This window comes from Canis lupus, chromosome 24 (genome assembly GCF_003254725.2).
Source record: "Canis lupus dingo isolate Sandy chromosome 24, ASM325472v2, whole genome shotgun sequence".
NCBI classification, from domain to species: Eukaryota; Metazoa; Chordata; class Mammalia; order Carnivora; family Canidae; genus Canis; species Canis lupus.
The window spans coordinates 24,501,923-24,518,369 of NC_064266.1; the positions used below are offsets into that span (position 1 = coordinate 24,501,923).

General features: G+C 48.9%; 2 protein-coding genes across 15 annotated transcripts in view; one reads left to right on the forward strand and one right to left on the reverse strand.

Annotated features, from left to right (window-relative positions):
* CEP250 (centrosomal protein 250) overlaps positions 1-5,658 on the forward strand; it is a 50,691-nt gene extending 45,033 nt beyond the window's left edge. For 10 of the 13 annotated variants that reach the window (XM_025469842.3, XM_025469841.3, XM_025469840.3 and 7 more), the window contains 5 exons: positions 1,225-1,317; positions 1,521-1,676; positions 2,146-2,247; positions 3,255-3,317; positions 5,119-5,658. In XM_025469842.3, coding sequence (XP_025325627.1) covers positions 1,225-1,317; positions 1,521-1,676; positions 2,146-2,247; positions 3,255-3,317; positions 5,119-5,382 — 678 coding nt within the window. In that variant the 3' untranslated portion in view covers positions 5,383-5,658. Of the gene's footprint in view, positions 1-1,085; positions 1,320-1,520; positions 1,677-2,145; positions 2,248-3,254; positions 3,318-5,118 lie in introns of those variants that run through there. The other 3 variants (XM_049100233.1, XM_049100236.1, XM_049100235.1) reach the window with 3 other exon arrangements.
* A 6,649-nt stretch (positions 5,659-12,307) lies between these two features.
* LOC112673386 (CMP-N-acetylneuraminate-beta-galactosamide-alpha-2,3-sialyltransferase 2-like) lies at positions 12,308-15,577 on the reverse strand. 2 transcript variants are annotated; one of them, XM_025469036.2, is made up of 7 exons: positions 15,423-15,554; positions 14,357-14,715; positions 13,793-13,965; positions 13,515-13,709; positions 13,323-13,371; positions 13,113-13,232; positions 12,308-12,615 (listed from the first exon to the last, which is right to left on the reverse strand). In XM_025469036.2, exons 2-7 carry the CDS (start codon positions 14,663-14,665, stop codon positions 12,460-12,462), a joined length of 1,002 nt encoding a protein of 333 aa, XP_025324821.1. In that variant the 5' UTR covers positions 14,666-14,715; positions 15,423-15,554; the 3' UTR covers positions 12,308-12,459. The 2 variants fall into 2 exon arrangements, with proteins under 2 accessions (XP_025324821.1, XP_025324822.1); XM_025469037.1 differs by lacking the exon at positions 14,357-14,715 and having other exon boundaries at positions 15,423-15,577.
* Between the last annotated feature and the right edge of the window lie 870 nt (positions 15,578-16,447).

Here is a 16,447-nt window from a genome sequence, read left to right on the forward strand (position 1 = left end):
ATGCAGGGACTTACCTTCTGGGAGCGATATGCAGAGAAGGGGATCCATTGTGAACTTTGGAGTCAAGTTCCTGAGTTTGTAACACAGTCCTACAGCTTATGGGCTATGTGACCCTAGATAAGTGCCTTTACTTCTCTGACTCTTGTTTTTCTCTTCAATAAAATAGGGAATGACAGTACTAGCCCCAAGGGTCATCTTGAGTATAAAATGAGATAATACATATAAAATGCATAGGAAGGAAGCATTCAATAAGTAAATTCCTTTCCTATTTCTAGGCTCATTCTTAAAGGCACAGAGAAAGTAAGGTATATCACTGAGCAGGAGGATTACTGAGCAGTACTGTAGGCCGGGTCAGAGTCCCCCTGCACTCCTCACCCCTCAAACACTCAAGAACATCTTTCAGATGCAGCCCTCCATCGCAATGCTGTCATTTTTTATCTTAAGCATTTTCCATGCCATGCGTTTTTATTCTTGCTTCCTTCCACAACAGCCCTGAGAAGTAGGAATTATTATCTTCAGTTTGTAGTTCAGAGAGGCCAGGTAACTTGTCCAAGGTCATATGGCCAGTTGATGACAGAATTAGATCTAGGGAGTCTGACTCTAGAATGCAGCCCGTTTATTGCTGAGATCTTCCCGTCTCTCAGACAACTTCCACCTGTGCACACGCACTTCCTATCTGTCTTCTTGACCATTAATACTTAGGAGACATACGGCACCTAGAAAATATCTAGTGCTGGGGTCCCCACTTATCAATAGGGATTTAACCTCAGGGTCTTGATCTACGCTTCATAGAGCTTTTCTTTTTCTTTTTCTTTTTCTTTTTCTTTTCTTTCTTTTTTTTTCACACAAATGAGCAAGTTGGGTTTTGGAGAGCACTCATACCAAGTCACAGAGCCCATAAGTGGTGCCATAATGCCCAACTGTGTGTGATCCCAGAGTCCATGTCTCAGTGCTCCAAGCTATTGCTTAGCTTATGGGAGATCTCAGACGAGCCAGGTTTTAGCCCTAGCCAACTGTGCATCTTTGAATAGACCCCTCTCTGCTTCTTTGCTTTATCCACCTGTAAAATAAAGATTCTTCACTAGAATAGTTCAGAAGAGGCTCCAGGAACAATAAGACTATAATCTATGAGAAAAGTAATCGGTTTTTATGAGGATGGAAGGCAGAGAAGGTCTCGATATGACGTTGTCAGGGGGTGATTTGCTCCACACCTTGATGTCCCAGGATGAGTTGGAGCTCACCAGACAGGCTCTGGAGAAGGAGCAGCTCCTGAGCTCTAGTTCAACCAGCAGAGCAGAACAGAGGCCCAGAGAAGAGGTAGGTGGACAGCTGGAAGAGGTGAGCTGGGGGCCTGGTGGGAACAGATGGCCAGGGGGAAGCTCCTTTCCAGGGGCTTCTTCCCCTCCTTTGGGAATTGGGTCCCTGAAGCTCAGCTCTGCCAGATTGATCCCTTTGCCCTCTATCTGATCCCCATCTGCCTAAGGGGCTGCCCAGGTGAGAGTAACAGGTCTGTCCTGCAGGTGTCAGAAGTCGAAGCTGAGCCTAGTCTTGGGCTGGAGGAGAGGCAGCTCTGGGGACAAAGGCTGGAGTACCTCCAGCAAGCAGTGGCACAGCTGGAGATTGACCGGAGCAGGCTGCAGCACCACAATGTCCAGCTGCGGGCCACCTTGGAGCAGGTAATCCATTTCTCTTGTCCTTAGCTCCCTCAACTGGAGTCCAGTGGGCAGGCGTCTCTACCTCCTGTGTAGCCCGCAGAGCAGAGCTGTAAGCTGTAGCCCCAGGGCCACATTCAGCCCTGCTGCCTGTTACTGAAAAGAAATTTTCATGGGAACACTACAATAGAGGAATTGAATAGTTGTGACAGAGATTTAATGGCCTGCAGAGTCTAGAATACTACAGAAAGCCTTCACTAAGCCTGCTCTGAAGGCCTGAGTGGCTGGCCCTACCTCTTCTGGCCCAGCAGCACATTTCTGCTCTCAGGCTGCCCTGGCCCATGTTCTCCTCATGCTGGGAGTTTAGCTTCTCATGATTGCTGTCGCCTGCTCACACCTACACCCACAGCCACACCAGCCTCCTCTCAAACAGGCAGTCCTGCTCCAGCCCCAGAGCCAAGCCAAGCCCTGACTTCTCAGCTGAATCTTGCAGGTGGAACGAGAGCGCAGGAAGCTGAAGAGGGAGTCCATGCGCGTGTCACGGACAGGCGGCCTGGAGGTTAAGGAAGCTGCGGCTTCGTCCCCCACACAGCAGGTGTGCCTCTTCTTATTGACTGCGGCCTCCAGAAAGCCCAAACCTGGCCCCCAGAAACAGTCCCCTGCAGTACATAGCCCAGGCTACCCTCTGGGGGGAGACAGCCATGATGCTAGCTGACCTGGAGAGCCCCTCCTGGCTGACTTCTACCCACCCAAGGCAGCTCAGTCTGTTCCTGACCCAGGAAAGCAGTCTATCCTCAGTAGGGATGGAGTCACAGCTTGCAGCCCTACCTTCTCAGGAACTCAGGAAGGCTTCCCTGGCGTGTAACCTACCTGCTGCCAGACCAGGGCCTCAGGCTCACCCAGGAGTGGGGCTCCTCGGGCTTCTGGTCAGAATCCCTGTATATGGGTTTCAAGTGGTGCTTGCCAGACCCTGATGTGCCCAGGAGCTTGATAGCAGCTTTGTGGGCCTCTTGGCTCTCCTCCCTGGTAGTACTGAATTTATGATTAGAGTCCATGGTATTTCCTGGGACTAGACTCGCTTTTTGGGGTAAGGAATTGGGGGAAGACTCCCCAGACCAGCACTCTTTTAGCAGAGTTATGCCCATCAATAAACAGTGCTGCAGCCTGATTGGGAGAGACTTCTTCTGGTGGCTGAGCATCTCCCAGCTGTTTGTTCCCATTCCTTTATGAAAGCTTCCCAAGGGCAGGCACCTCGCCTTACTTCATTTCTGCATCCCTAGCTCACAACCCAGGGCTGGCACAAAGCAGAGGCGAGGTATACTTCTGTAAATGAAAAGGTGACTCAAGCCAATGCCATCTGAGCCTGTTGGATATTCAGCATCATGTCTCCATGGGCATCATCCATTAGACTGGCTTGGCCCCTTGTGGACTTCCTTGCCCAAGGGCCATGGTGCCCCATGGAGTCCAGTGTGGATCCAGGCACATCTGGCCCACAGCACCTGCCTTGGCCCCCGAGATTGGGATGAGCTGCCTGAAAATGCCTACAGAACCCCCAGGGCGGGAGGGCCTATTCCGATAGGGAATGACATTTGTCCTCCATAGGATGGAAGGGGAGGACAGAAGGGCTCCTCAGATGACAAGCAGATGGCTGAACTGCAGAAAGAGGTATGTTCTGGAAGGATCAGCTTTCTAAGCCCCCTTTCCCCTCCCTTGAAATCCGGGGACAAGGCTTTGGTTAATTGCTGTGTGCTTGACCCCTTGTGGCCCTTCCAGCAGAGAGATGGGAGATAGTTCCTCAGAGAACTTCAGTCTGTATGGGAGGCAAGAAGAACCCAGTCCCAACTCAGCATCCCAGCTGTTTAGGGTAGGAGTGGGGAAGAAAGCGTGCTCCAGACCCCAGACCACCAGCTTCCTACTTAGGAAGGGAAAGGAGAAGGAAGAGGGCTGGGGGGCAGACAGAAGATTCTAGGAGGACAAACAAAAGCAAACATGAGCATCCTGGTCTCCTCCGCCCTCAAATACACCCATGCAAGCAGGGCTGTCACCAGCATACCAGGCACAGTAGCCTGGCACCAGCACCAAGATCCATACCTCATAGCTCAGTTGAAGCCACCGCATACAAGGAAGCTAGGATCAAGTGCCTTCTTGCCCCTTAGGCCTCACTTAAAATCCTGGCATTTTATTATAAGGTTTGCCCTGTCTTCCAAAGCCCAGGAGTAATAAGAACTATGGAATTTTTATTTCTGAGTCTGTTTCAGAAATTAATAGCACTACTGGCAGAGCCTGACTGTACAGCTACACTTAGCCATTAATTTGAATTCATAGGAAGCAGTCCCAAGTTGGGGCCCAGACTAGGGGGAGGCAAGGGAAGCATGTAGGGTGGAGAATTTAAGGGGATGCTCATTATCGACCTGGAGTCCCTCCCTAAATTGTACACTCCAGGAGTCTCTTGCCTCACCCTAGTCCTAGATCTCCCCTGAGCTCCCAGTAACCACCTCCTGGTAGTCTCCATGTACTCATCAGAGAAGGATTGTTATTATTTTTAAAGATTTTATTTATTTATTCATGAGAGACACAGAGAAGGAGAGGCAGAGACACAGGCAGGAGAAGCAGGCTCCACGCAGGGAGCCTGACACGGGACTTGATCCCAGGTCTCCGGTACCACGCCCTGGGCCGTAGGCGGCACCAAGCTGTTGACCCACCCAGGCTGCCCAGAGAAACAAGAATTAATCAGTGATTCTCAACCTCGGCTACACATTAGAATCACCTGAGGAGCTTTGAAAAAATACTGATGCCCAGGCCTCACCACAATCTAATTAAGTCAGAGTATTTATCAAAAGCTTCCAAAGGGGCACTGTAGAGCTTTCTGCAGGGCTTAAAATATTCTGTATCTTGATTGGGATAGTGGTTATACATGGGTATGAACATTATCAAACTCACCAAAATATACAGTTAAAATCCTCGCATTTTATTACATAAATGATCCATCAATGATGTACATGAGTATTTTGTTGTTGCTCTTGTTCTTTTTTTAAAAAAAATTTTTTAAATTTATTTATTTATGATAGTCACAGAGAGAGAGAGAGAGAGAGAGAGACAGGCAGAGACACAGGCAGAGGGAGAAGCAGGCTCCATGCACCGGGAGCCCGATGTGGGACTCGATCCCAGGTCTCCAGGATCGCGCCCTGGGCCAAAGGCAGGCGCCAAACCGCTGCGCCACCCAGAGATCCCGTTGCTCTTGTTCTTAAGGTCCCTATTCGAGTCTCCTATGCAGCCAAGGTTGAGAATCACTGGAATTCCCATGATTCCCAAGGACCCTTGCCCCAAATACCATAGTGCTGATCATGAGATTTGTGTGTGGTAGTTGATTCAGGTACTCCCTCACAAGAGCCCGGGGAGCAGAGCAGGAGGGCATGGGGCAGCTTTGGGGCACTTACCCTTTCCCTCTTGGTTTTCTGCCCCCCAGGTGGCCATGCTGCGGGGCCAGCTGGCCTTGGAGCGGAAGCAGAGGCAGGACTACATTGCTCGCTCGGTGCAGACTAGCCGTGAGCTAGCGGGCCTGCACCACAGCCTCTCCCACTCACTGCTGGCCGTGGCCCAGGCCCCTGAAGCCACTGTCCTGGAGGCCGAGACCCGCAAGCTGGACGAGTCCCTGACTCAAAGTCTGACATCCCCAGGGCCAGCTTTGCTGTGCCCCAGCCCCAGCACTATCCAGGCCATCTCTAGGTAGCAGCCACAGCCAGGGCAGGATCCGGGCCAACCTGGGGATACATGAACAGATGAATGGCTGTCATGGCCCAGAGAGAGGAAAGGAAACCCACAAGGCTGGGGAAGGCCCTGACTCACGTAGGAATGAGGCAAGCCACACCCACCTGTTACCGAGAGTCACTGGCAGGAGTTTTGCTCTGGCCCAGGGGCATCTACTGCCTCTTGTCTAGAATGTATTACCCCAGCACCTCACCTAATCTTTCTCCTCCCCTCCAACAATAAACCCCATGTCTCCACATTTGTTCTCTGCTGCTGGCTTCACTCGTGTCACTGGGCAACAGTAGCACATCAGGGCATCTGTGAAGGAAGAATTTGCTAAAGATTCCTGTCAGGTAGCATGAATTTGTCATCTGCCTGCATTCTGACAGAGAAGGCTTATGACCGATGCAACAAGACAAAGCCGCTATCCACGGGGAGCTGGAGTCCAGTTGACAAGAACACTTATCAATGAGTCACACAGACAGCTCTGTGTGCTGACTAGAAGTGTGTAGAAATTCTGGAGACTGAGGAAGGAAGGCATGAGCTGGCCCTTGAAGGATGGAGGAGTTGGGCGGGGTTGCTAAGCATGCTGGGAAGATCAGTCAGCCTGTGGCAAAGCATGCTGGGGCTCAGGTTGGATGCGTAGGGAGGGAAATTTATAGAGGGCCCTGGAATATAGATTTGAACTCATGGATAATGAGGAACCATCATATGTTCTTGACTTAAAATAACTTCTGGGGCTTCGAAAACATTGAGTTGACCTTAGGCTAGTCAGTTTCTGGAGTTCAAACACTCCATCTGGCCTCAGTCCCCTTCTGCTCTGGGTGAATGCCCTTGGCGTCCCTTCCTGGGCATACCAGCTGCGACCAGCTCTGGTCCCCTGTAGTCCAACTGTGTGTCAAGCCAGTAGAGAGGATGGCCAATGGCAGAATTTGTCACTTAGGGACTGACCCTGGTGGAGGCACCCTGGACTGAACCCCATTCGCCACCTTAAAACTTATTGTTGGCAACTTTCTCGAAGCCTAGAAGAACAATTTTCTTTAAAGAAGCTGGGCTTGGCCTTCCTCTGGCCCTTCAGGTGTAACCTGGAATTCCTTTTCCTAAGCCTGAGGATGGAGCTAAGGCCTAGTTAAGAATGTAGGGGTTTAAGAATAGCACCCGACTCCCGCAAACCTACTTACTCAGGGCCCAGGCCCCTTGTATTTCATCACATCACACAGAGCAGACAGGGGGCTGTTCACCACTGCGGAAGCTTTATTCCAAAAACTCATGGCTTGGGACTCAGCAACAGATGCTTAGTAAAACATCACAGTTTAGAAGCCCCCAGAACTAGGCCTGGGGCCCGAGAGATGCTAGACCCTAGTGAGGTTCCCTGTGACTCAGAAGCCTCACCTGGCCTTTTCTGTGCTGGGAGTTCTCAAAGACAAACAGGACTTGGCTCATTATATTCTGTCCCATCCTCTGATTCTCTAGCTTAGAGGAGAGTGTGGATCTTCCAGGCAGGACTGAGCCTTGCCTAAGAGCATCAGGCCAGAGTTTCCTTTCCTTTTCCTCATCTCATGCCACAGCAAATCAGTGGTTAGGAAATGTCCCTGACCAGCTAGGTCTCGTGGATGTACTTGAGGACAGTAAAGTTAATCACCAGAACCCTGAGGGGAAAGGTTAGAGCTGAGCGCAGAGGGTTCCTTTCACAAAATCTTTCCCTTCTCTTCAACCTTCTCCTTGTCTGTTTGCTAGAGGCTGGTGCAGGCCAGAAAGTCGTGAGAGTAGTAGAGCTTAGCCAGGGTCTGGGCAATGTTCTTGTTCCTAGGGAGTGCCTGGGTCTGGTGGGTGCGGCACCCCATTCTCTCAACCAGTCTCCCTACTTTGTGTGTTAGAGCAACAATCATCAGAGCACAACCGAATCACCTTGATTCATCTGCTTCCCTGCTTGGAATTAGCAGCAGCTTGAAGGCAGAAAAGCTGCCTAGCATGAGGTCGAGAAGGAAAAACTGGTTGTACATTAGTGAGGGGTTTGGGGAGCGTGCAATCGCAGCAGAGTGACGGCAAGGTAACAACACCAAAAAGCTAAGGGCTGTCTGCTCCAGGCCTGGGGCCTCTACCAGCCACACCACCTGATAAAAGATGCCCTTTTCCACCTTGGCTCAAGACCACCACAGTCCATACTGCATATGGAGGCTTCAGCAACGCCAGCAGCACGTGGATATTCTTACCAGGTCATGGGTATTCTCAGGTGCACTATGTACAAGTAAGTTCTGTTTGTTGCCCTTGTTCCCTGAAAATGAGACCTGATTTATTCTGCAGAGATAGGAAAGGAAGTCAGGAAGGCACTGGGGCTCATAGGCTGGCACTGCTCACCACCCTCACCCTCCTGCCCCCACCAGAGCACGGTGTGGTGCTCCTCAGTGGATGTCCCATGCCACAACACGATTTCACATTACCTAAGTTCCTCACTGTATATAGCACAGGACCGGCATGGTCTCAGGGTTTTGCTGTGGCCTGGGGTCAGCTGAAATAGTTCCTCCTTGGCTGGCTGGCACTGGATTTGGTCTCCTAGCATCAGGGCCTACAGAGAAGAGCACAGACCACTTACTGCTTGACCCCCATGTTCTAACACAAAGGAGGCTATTGGAGCAGAGAAAGGAGTCAGGGAGGTGGTGTAGCTCAGAGCCCAGGAACTCTGGAGATGGTCTCCAACTTCATAAGGAGCTTCGGGGCCCATCTGGAAGCACTGGTCAAATCAGGCAGACAGCCTGCTGGTGAAAGCAGGCTATGCAGATGTGGCACCATGGTGAGCAACCTCAGAGCCTCTGGGGCTCTGGGCCAGCAGCAGAACTTCCAGATGTTCCTGTGGAAGTGGGGATACGTCACCCACAAAAGCAACAAGGCAACCCCCAGCCAAAGACTGCATGCAGGCCTCCTCTCAGCACATAAAACAGGTCCCTTTTCAGCCAGCTGGTTGTTTAATTGTTTGGTCTTAGGACACATGACACATTCCTGTGTTATGTACCCCCACCCCCACCCCGCAATACCTCACCTCCTATCTCCTGACCTGCTAACCACCTGTTCGCTCCTCAGGGCAGGGGAAGGGAGCAGCTGAGCCCTGTGCTAACACTAGATCCTGAAAAGTGGAGTCAGGGTGCAGAGGTGGGGGACAGGAAGAAGCAGGGGCAGGAGGCAAAGTCAGGGAGCATGAAGAAGGAGGGTCTATCAGCATGCTACAAGCAGTAACATCCCCTGTGTGATCCTCCAGCACCATGGGGAAGGAGTACAAGCTCAGCTCTGCTTGCTACACTTAGGAAGTAGCCAAGGGAGCAAGAAGAACATGGGGTCTCAACTTGGGGCCCTGGAATTTCTTCCGCCTACACCTGCTGGGACCAGGGTTTGCCTAGACCCCAGTGGAGGTGAGGCTGAGAAGGGAGACTCTTCCAGACAAGGTAGGGCTGTGCTCCCTGGTGCCATGGGTCCCAACTAATTGGTTTATATCAGTAGCCTGTCACAGTGTGGACATTGTGACCTCTTTCTTGGTCCTTTGTTAACCAATCCCACTGGCTCTTTATATGCCTTCTTGAGGCCTGAAGCATGACACTGGTGGGAGGGCTTGCAGGTAAAAAGAGGAATGGGTCAGGGGTCAGAGGAGAGTTACAGTTCTCCACTAGAGGCTGTGCATTGTGTCCCCAACAGAGTGGCTGCTCTGTTCTCAGCACAGGGGCTTCTGTGTGGAGGCAGGGAGGGGATGAGAATTCATATTCGATTTTGATTCTTCCTTAATTATTGCCAGTTGTTGAGGTGATGGAATCGGGGAAGGCTTTTATCCAGTGCCTGATAATCCATACATCACTCTTGTACCTCATATCTTGGTATCCTGTCATAATCTCTCCTAGATCTGAGTATTCCAGCCCCACCTGGCAGATCCAAAAGTCTAAGGCTTGTTGCTGTCCAAAATTAGTCCCACATTCTAGCTATATGATTACCTTGCCTTCTGCCATAGCGTTGTGGCTCAACAAATCGTGCTGGGGTGGATGTAACTCCTTTCCCTATATGGGGCCCACCTCTTGTCTGCCCAACTCCAAATATAGTAACCTTGTGGAGAAAATGAGTTGATTGCTGTCCCTGCCCCTAATCCAGCTTTTCATTCACTTGGCAAATACTAAACCTGTGTGTCATGAAGCTTTACAACGAACACTGAAAAGAAGACCTCTTCTCCAGGGAAGATAGAGCCTGGACATAGACAAACACTTGCAATGTCCAGAAGAGGCTCACTGGCCACTGGATGAGAAAGTGTCACAGAACATCTTGGTAGAAGAGAGGGCTGGAGAGCCCTTTCAAAGTGTTTTCAAGCTGATTGGGTGTATGCACAGATTTCTAGGCTCCAGGGGGTGTGCCTGTGGTCCCAAGAACAATTGCAGGTCCTTGGAGCTAGCCCGTTCAAGTTAGACCTTCCTGACAAGAGAACAAGCATCAGCCACAGGTGAGCATCAAGGCGGCCCACAAGCCTAAAATCCACCATAAGGCTTCACTGTCCCATGCAGAGGGCAAATGGCAGGCTGACTCAGACACCAAACACTGGGAAAAGTAGGAAGTTGTGGTCACAGACTTCACCAGCACCACGCCAGCCTGGCAGCCTCCTTCACGACTCCATAGTCGCCTGCTAAGCTCTACAGGGTGCACCGCTGGAAGCTGAGAGGAGGGAGGGGAGAGGCAATACTTGGTGTATCCTGTGGCCTCCCTGGAGGAGAAGGGGTTGATACCCAGTGGGTTTCTTCATGCCAGCCCAGAATCAGGGACCCCACCACAAGTCACATTGTGAGTTCCTGCATGGAGGCTTTGTGGATAACTGCCTTCGCCTTGGCATTCAGCCCAGGGTCCAACAGACAAGGAAGGGCTTGGAAATCAAGTATAATGGGGATAGGAATAAAATGGGAAGAATATGTGCCAAGGCTGGTGTGGAGCATCTCTCTGAGATGGGAGCCATCTATTGCCAGCACAGGGTTGGTAGGCATGAGGCAGAAAGGGGAAAGAAAGAGCCTTCTGGCCCCTCTTGAGAAAAGAGTCTACAGGAAAACTTTGGGATGTGGTTAAAAGTAAATTTCTACCCAACCAAACTTTTTGTTTTGTTTTGTAGATTTTTGTTTCATTTATATAAAATGAAAGTAGTGCCTGCACATGATTACAAAATTAAGTAAAAAAGAAGGAGCAGTTTGCCCTCCAGTTCTTTTCTAACCTCTCTCCAGGAGCAACCAATTTTTTAAGACTCTATTTTTGTAGCAGGTAACTTTTATTTCTCTAAATAATATGTTGATAGGATGTCCTAGTGGGTTCAGGATTTGGAAAACATGACGGTAGGCAGCTGTACTGTTCACACCTTTGGGGTTTTTGGACTCTGGCTCCAAGCTAGACACTCTGTAGACCCCATTGCTCTTGGGGAGTCAGGTACATGTGCTCTTGGCCATATGAGGGATATTTGCATTTTGTTAGTTTGTGTGTACTTTTTGGGCAGCCAGGGAGGTAGAATGTAGTGGATATTTGTTTTGTGCACCCAGCAACCAAGCACCCTCATTAACTGAGGCTATTTGGATACCTTGAAATTGTTTATAAAAAAAAAAAAAAGCCTCCCCCTCCCCAGTTGATGTAATAGTCTTCTCCAATGAATTGTTTTTATTTCTGAATATCATGATGGACTCAGGACTTTTTATATATTCCCTGTGATTCCATCATGACAATTGCTTTTTTTGATGTTCAAATCTTCCCAACTTTGAGGCCTAGATTTCCTGTGTACTTTTCCTGTCAGACCTGGAATCTTTTCATGGGAAAGAGGTATTGAAAACCAAATCTGAGTTCCAGGACTGATCATTGCTACCAGTATGTTAGGGGTTTTTTAGATTGTTCAGATGACAGAGCAGAAAATGTATTTGGAAAATTGTGAGTTCACGGTGGTGTTGCTTGCACAACAGTGTGTGTACTTAATGCCACTGAACTGCACACTTAAAGTGGTTAAAATGGTAAATGTGATGTATATTTTGGGACAACAAAAAAATAAAAATGGAGTTTATAATGATATTTCCAGTTTGAACTTAATGTCACAGAGTTTTTTTTTTAAGATTTTTAATTTATTTATTAATGAGAGACAGAGAGAGTGAGAGAGAGGCAGAGACACAGGCAGAGGGAGAAGCAGGCTCCATGCAGGGAGCCCGATGTGGGACTCGATTCTGGATCCCAAGATCACACCCTGAGCCGAAGGCAGATGCTCAATCATTGAGCCACCAGGCGTCCAAATGTCACAGAGTTTTGACTATGCATGTCTGACTTTGTATTTGGTTCCTAATAATGTTAATATAATTACTTATTTTACTTTATTCCATGATAATGATTGTCTAGGTTCAAAAATAATACCGATATTATAATAAATCTACTGAGTGAAGTTTAAAATTTCTTTGTAGTTCTTTTTGCCTACAGAATATATCCTGCAAAGGATACAGAGTGTACTGAGTTCCAAAGGAACTTGAAATAATTCTTTTCTCTGGTGCTTATGTTATTTTTATTTTTTTTTAAGATTTTATTTATTTATTCATGATAGTCACAGAGAGAGACAGAGAGGCAGAGACACAGGCAGAGGGAGAAGCAGGCTCCATGCAGGGAGCCTGATGTGGGATTCGATCCCGGGTCTCCAGGATCGCGCCCCTGGCCAAAGGCAGGCGCCAAACCGCTGCGCCACCCAGGGATCCCTGGTGCTTATGTTATTAATTTGATATATGGTTAGATCCATTTGATTTATTCTCAACTTTACAGTTTGTTCCCCTTTTTCATTTGATTATTTTTTGGTGATGTATATATATGTTATATGGTGATATGTGTGCTGGTAAGAAAGTGGAATAGAATGCAACCCTTTAATACCACCAGGAATCCCATGGGAGAAATAAGCTGTAGTTTTATTTAGCAGCAGACTGATCTATATCCAGGGTCCACTTGAAGCCCCAGTCCCTCTCTGACACTCTGTGGTCCCCTTGACTACCTGTCAGCCTCCTGGGGCCTCCAGTGGGCTGAACAGGACAGAAACATGTCAGCTGTAGATAACAATCTTCCCCTCACATTGCAGCTGGAGGATGAGCTTCTGCTCTTCTTTGAAACTGTGCATGTTACTCTCGAACCGATATTTATCATCCCAGTAATGGGACCACCTCATGAGCTGATCTGTCCCAAAACCAAATAAGGATACCTGGGAAATAGGATAAGACAGGAGAGAGCCACAGGGTCGCAGGTTGGATCCTGTCCTGCCTCCATGTCTGCCAAAGCCCCCTTCAGCACTCATTTAACATCTAGTGTGACAGGTTTCCTCTTAGAGCTGGGAGGAGAACAGAGCTCACCTCCAGGGAGGACACACTCTGAACACACAGTGTGATCCCAGAGCCTGGCAAGGAGAGCATCAACTAGCTGCTCATCATCATATTAGGGGTAGAGAGAGGACTCCCCAGGGAGATAAGAGAAGGGCATTCCAGTCAGAAGCAGCAGTGTATGAGAAAGCAGGAGGTAGCTGGTATGTTTGGAGAACCCTAAGAAGCCCAGTGTGTGAGTTTAGAGAGAGAAGAGGAAGGGAGTGGTATCAAGGAGGATCTTGTAAGCCAGGCAAAAAACTTTAGACTCAATCTGAAGTCCCTGAGAAAATGAACATTGTTGGCAGGGGGATGAAAATCTGAGTTGCAGAAGATGTCTTACCTGGTCACAAGTGTGCAGGGCATATAACAGACCCACAAACCCCAAGGATGGAAAACGATGACGTTTTCGCAGCCAATGATCCTGGATGTACTGAAGAAAGGTGAGGCTGATCACCAAGACCTGGGAAATATGAAAGAAAGTAGTCCATCCTGGGGCTGCCCACAGCCACATCACATGACTCCTTCCCCTTTTCCCTCCTGGGTCCCTTACCTCGTCTTTGCTCGTGTTACTTCCACCAGGAAACTGGACTATCTGAAATCTAAAAAGGGTTTGGGATGGGGGAGTTTCAGAGTCATTTAACACAGCAGCTTAGGTAAGCCTTGGGGATTCCCCAATATTCAGCAAGGATCTCTCTGGAGTCCCCACTATCACCCCCAACAATGGCTTCCCTCACTGTCATACCCAGGGTTTATGGGCTTTCTGAAGCTCTGTTCCTGTAGTACTTCCATAAACCACTTTAGACCAGATGAATTCAGAGGAAGCAGCAGCAATTTGGTGCCAGGATTCTGCGTGCTAGCCATATCGGGGTACATTATGCGCATGGTGGTTGTGTTCCCCACATCCATCTCAAATCCTTGGACGGGGGCCTGGTTCATCCTGGAAAGGAGAGCAGGGTAGACATTTGGGGGAGGAGGATCTGGCCTGACCATCTTGGTCTCCACCTCCTACTCTGCACCCACCTGAGGACCATGTCATTTTGGTTAATCCTGAATCCATGGCCAGAGCCCCGTAGGCACCTTGAGTTTCCAACCACTGCACAGGTCCGACAACTGGACTCCACGTAGCCCAGTGGTTGCCCAGGAGGCTCTTCTATTGGCTTCTGAGTCTCAAACTCCCTCTTTGATTGGACACCCTGAAGTTTCAAAAAGCACAGGTTGTAGGGTACCTGTGTGCTCAGTCGGTTAGGCAAACAACTCTTGATTTTGGCTAGGGTCATGGTTCAGGGTCATGAGATCGAGTGCCACGTCGGGCTCTGGGATTGGTATGAAGTCTGCTGATCTCACCCTCCCCACTCACCCTCCCTGCTCCCACTCACCCTCATCCTCAAGCTTTCTCTCTCTCTCTCTCTCTCAATCTCTTTAAAAAAAAAAAAAAAAAGCATAGGAGGGAGGGAGGAACTTAGGGACTCATCCTACTCTCACTACCTTTGGAAGAAGGTTAGAGTGTGGGGCCATGAACGGAGAGATGGGCAGGGCATGGGGTTGGGAGTAGGGACTGGACAGAGACCAAGACTGTGCACCGACCAACCACAATATCAGAGCATCAGAGGATATGGGATCTTCTGGTCTCTGCACAGGCTCAATAGCCGTTTCGAAGCGTTCATCAAACCAGACAGACGTTCCACGTACGCGGAGGCAGGCAGAGCACTTGCGGATCTCAAACGAACACCTACACTTTCTGAAAGAGTTCCTGGGGCAGTGGCATAATTGTATTCTTGTCTTTTTAGGGAAGTCATTCTGTTTGAACTCCTGGTCCAGGAAGTTCATCATCATCAGCCATAACGTAACTATACAGGCAGCTACCAGACCCCACTTCAAGTATTGAGCCCTCATCTCTGGCCCTGGCAATCATCCCCCAGCAGATAGTAGATTGGCTCTGGCACCTGGTAATAGGAAGGAGAAGAGGCTGGGGCCAACAGACATCCTCAGTATCCCCTGTCCTGGAGGCTCTTATCCCTCCCTAACCCTTCACACCACACCTCTTCCCAATACCTCACCTCTTTTTTTTTTTTTTTTTTAGTTTGATTGATCAATTTATTTTTAAAGGTTTTTTTTTAAGAGATATTATTTTCTTTAAGATTTTTGTTTATTTATTTGAGAGAGAGAGAGAGATTGAAAGAGAGAGGGGATCCCTGGCTGACTCAGCAGTTTAGCGCCTGCCTTCGGCCTAGGGTGTGATCCTGGATCCCAGGATCGAGTCCCACGTCGGGCTCCCTGCATGGAGTCTGCTTCTCCCTCTGCCTATGTCTCTGCCTCTCTCTCATTCTCTCTGCGTGTGTGTGTGTGTGTGTGTGTGTGTGTGTGTGTGTGATGAATGAATAAATAAAATAGTAAAAAAGAGAGAGAGCATGAGCCAAGGGATTGGCAGAGGGAAAGGAAGAAGCAGACTCCCGACTCCCCACTCCATCCCAGGACCCTGAGATCATGACCTGGGGCAGAGGCAGACAGTTAACCAACTGAGCCACCCAAGGACCCCTTAGGATTTTATATTATAAGTAATCTCTTCACCCAATATGGAGCTTAAACTTTCAGCCCCAAGATGAAGAGTCACATGCTCCACTGACTGAGCCAGATGCCCCCAACACCTCACCTCTTGCCTCCTCAGCCACTTGCTAACTCCTAAAAGGAACTCTGCCAAGGTCTGGGCTGGAGGCTGAGAGGATGGGAGAGGTGACACGTGTCCTGTGGTCTCCCAAAGGAGACTGATACCCAGTGAAGTCTTTCATGCCAGTCTAGTTATAACAAGGACCTCATCACAGCCACCACATTGTGACCTCCACTGTGTAGGCATGTCAGCAGGTCCCCCTTCTTCACTTTAGCATTTAGCCCAGAGCCCAGCTGATGGGGGGGAAGCTGAAGTGCCAAGGAAACAAGAAGGTGAGGAGGGAGCAGGTGTGTGCTAGGTCTGATGTAGATGAGCAGGAGAGAGAGAAGCAAGAGGAAGGGCCACTCAACCTCCTAGGTCAGAGAAAATTTCTCATCTTGACGAATTCATGAAAGTGAATATCAGGTCTCTTCAACTCTTAAGACCTCTCAAACATTGAATTTATTTTCTTTTTGAGAATTGGTAAATACACACAAATTATTTTTTCAAAAAAAATCACATTGTACAGAAAGACTTTTTTTTTTTTTTTAATTTAAAAAAAAATTTTAGGGGCAGCCTGGGTGGCTCAGCAGTTTGGCGCCACCTTCGGCCCAGGGCCTGATCCTGCAGTCCTGGGTTTGAGTCCCACATCAGGCTCCCTGCAGGGAGCCTGCTTGTGTCTCTGCACCCCTCCCCTCTCACTGTGTGGCTCATGTATAAATAAATAAAATCTTTTAAAAAAAATTTTTTTAAGTGACCTCCACCAGCCTGGAGCCCAGCATAGGGCTTAAACTCACGACCCTGAGATCAAGACCTGAGCTGATAAGAATCCAACGCCTAACCTACTGAGCCATGCAGGTGCCTCCAAGAAGGCTTTTAACATAAAGCAACTGTCCCTGCCCTCATATCTCCCCTTCTGTTCTTCAGCACTTGCTTCCATAGCTCTAAATAATGTGCTCATACCACTAGATCATGATACTACATGTAGACTACTTGCTACATATGATCATATCATCATGCTTAGTAATAAC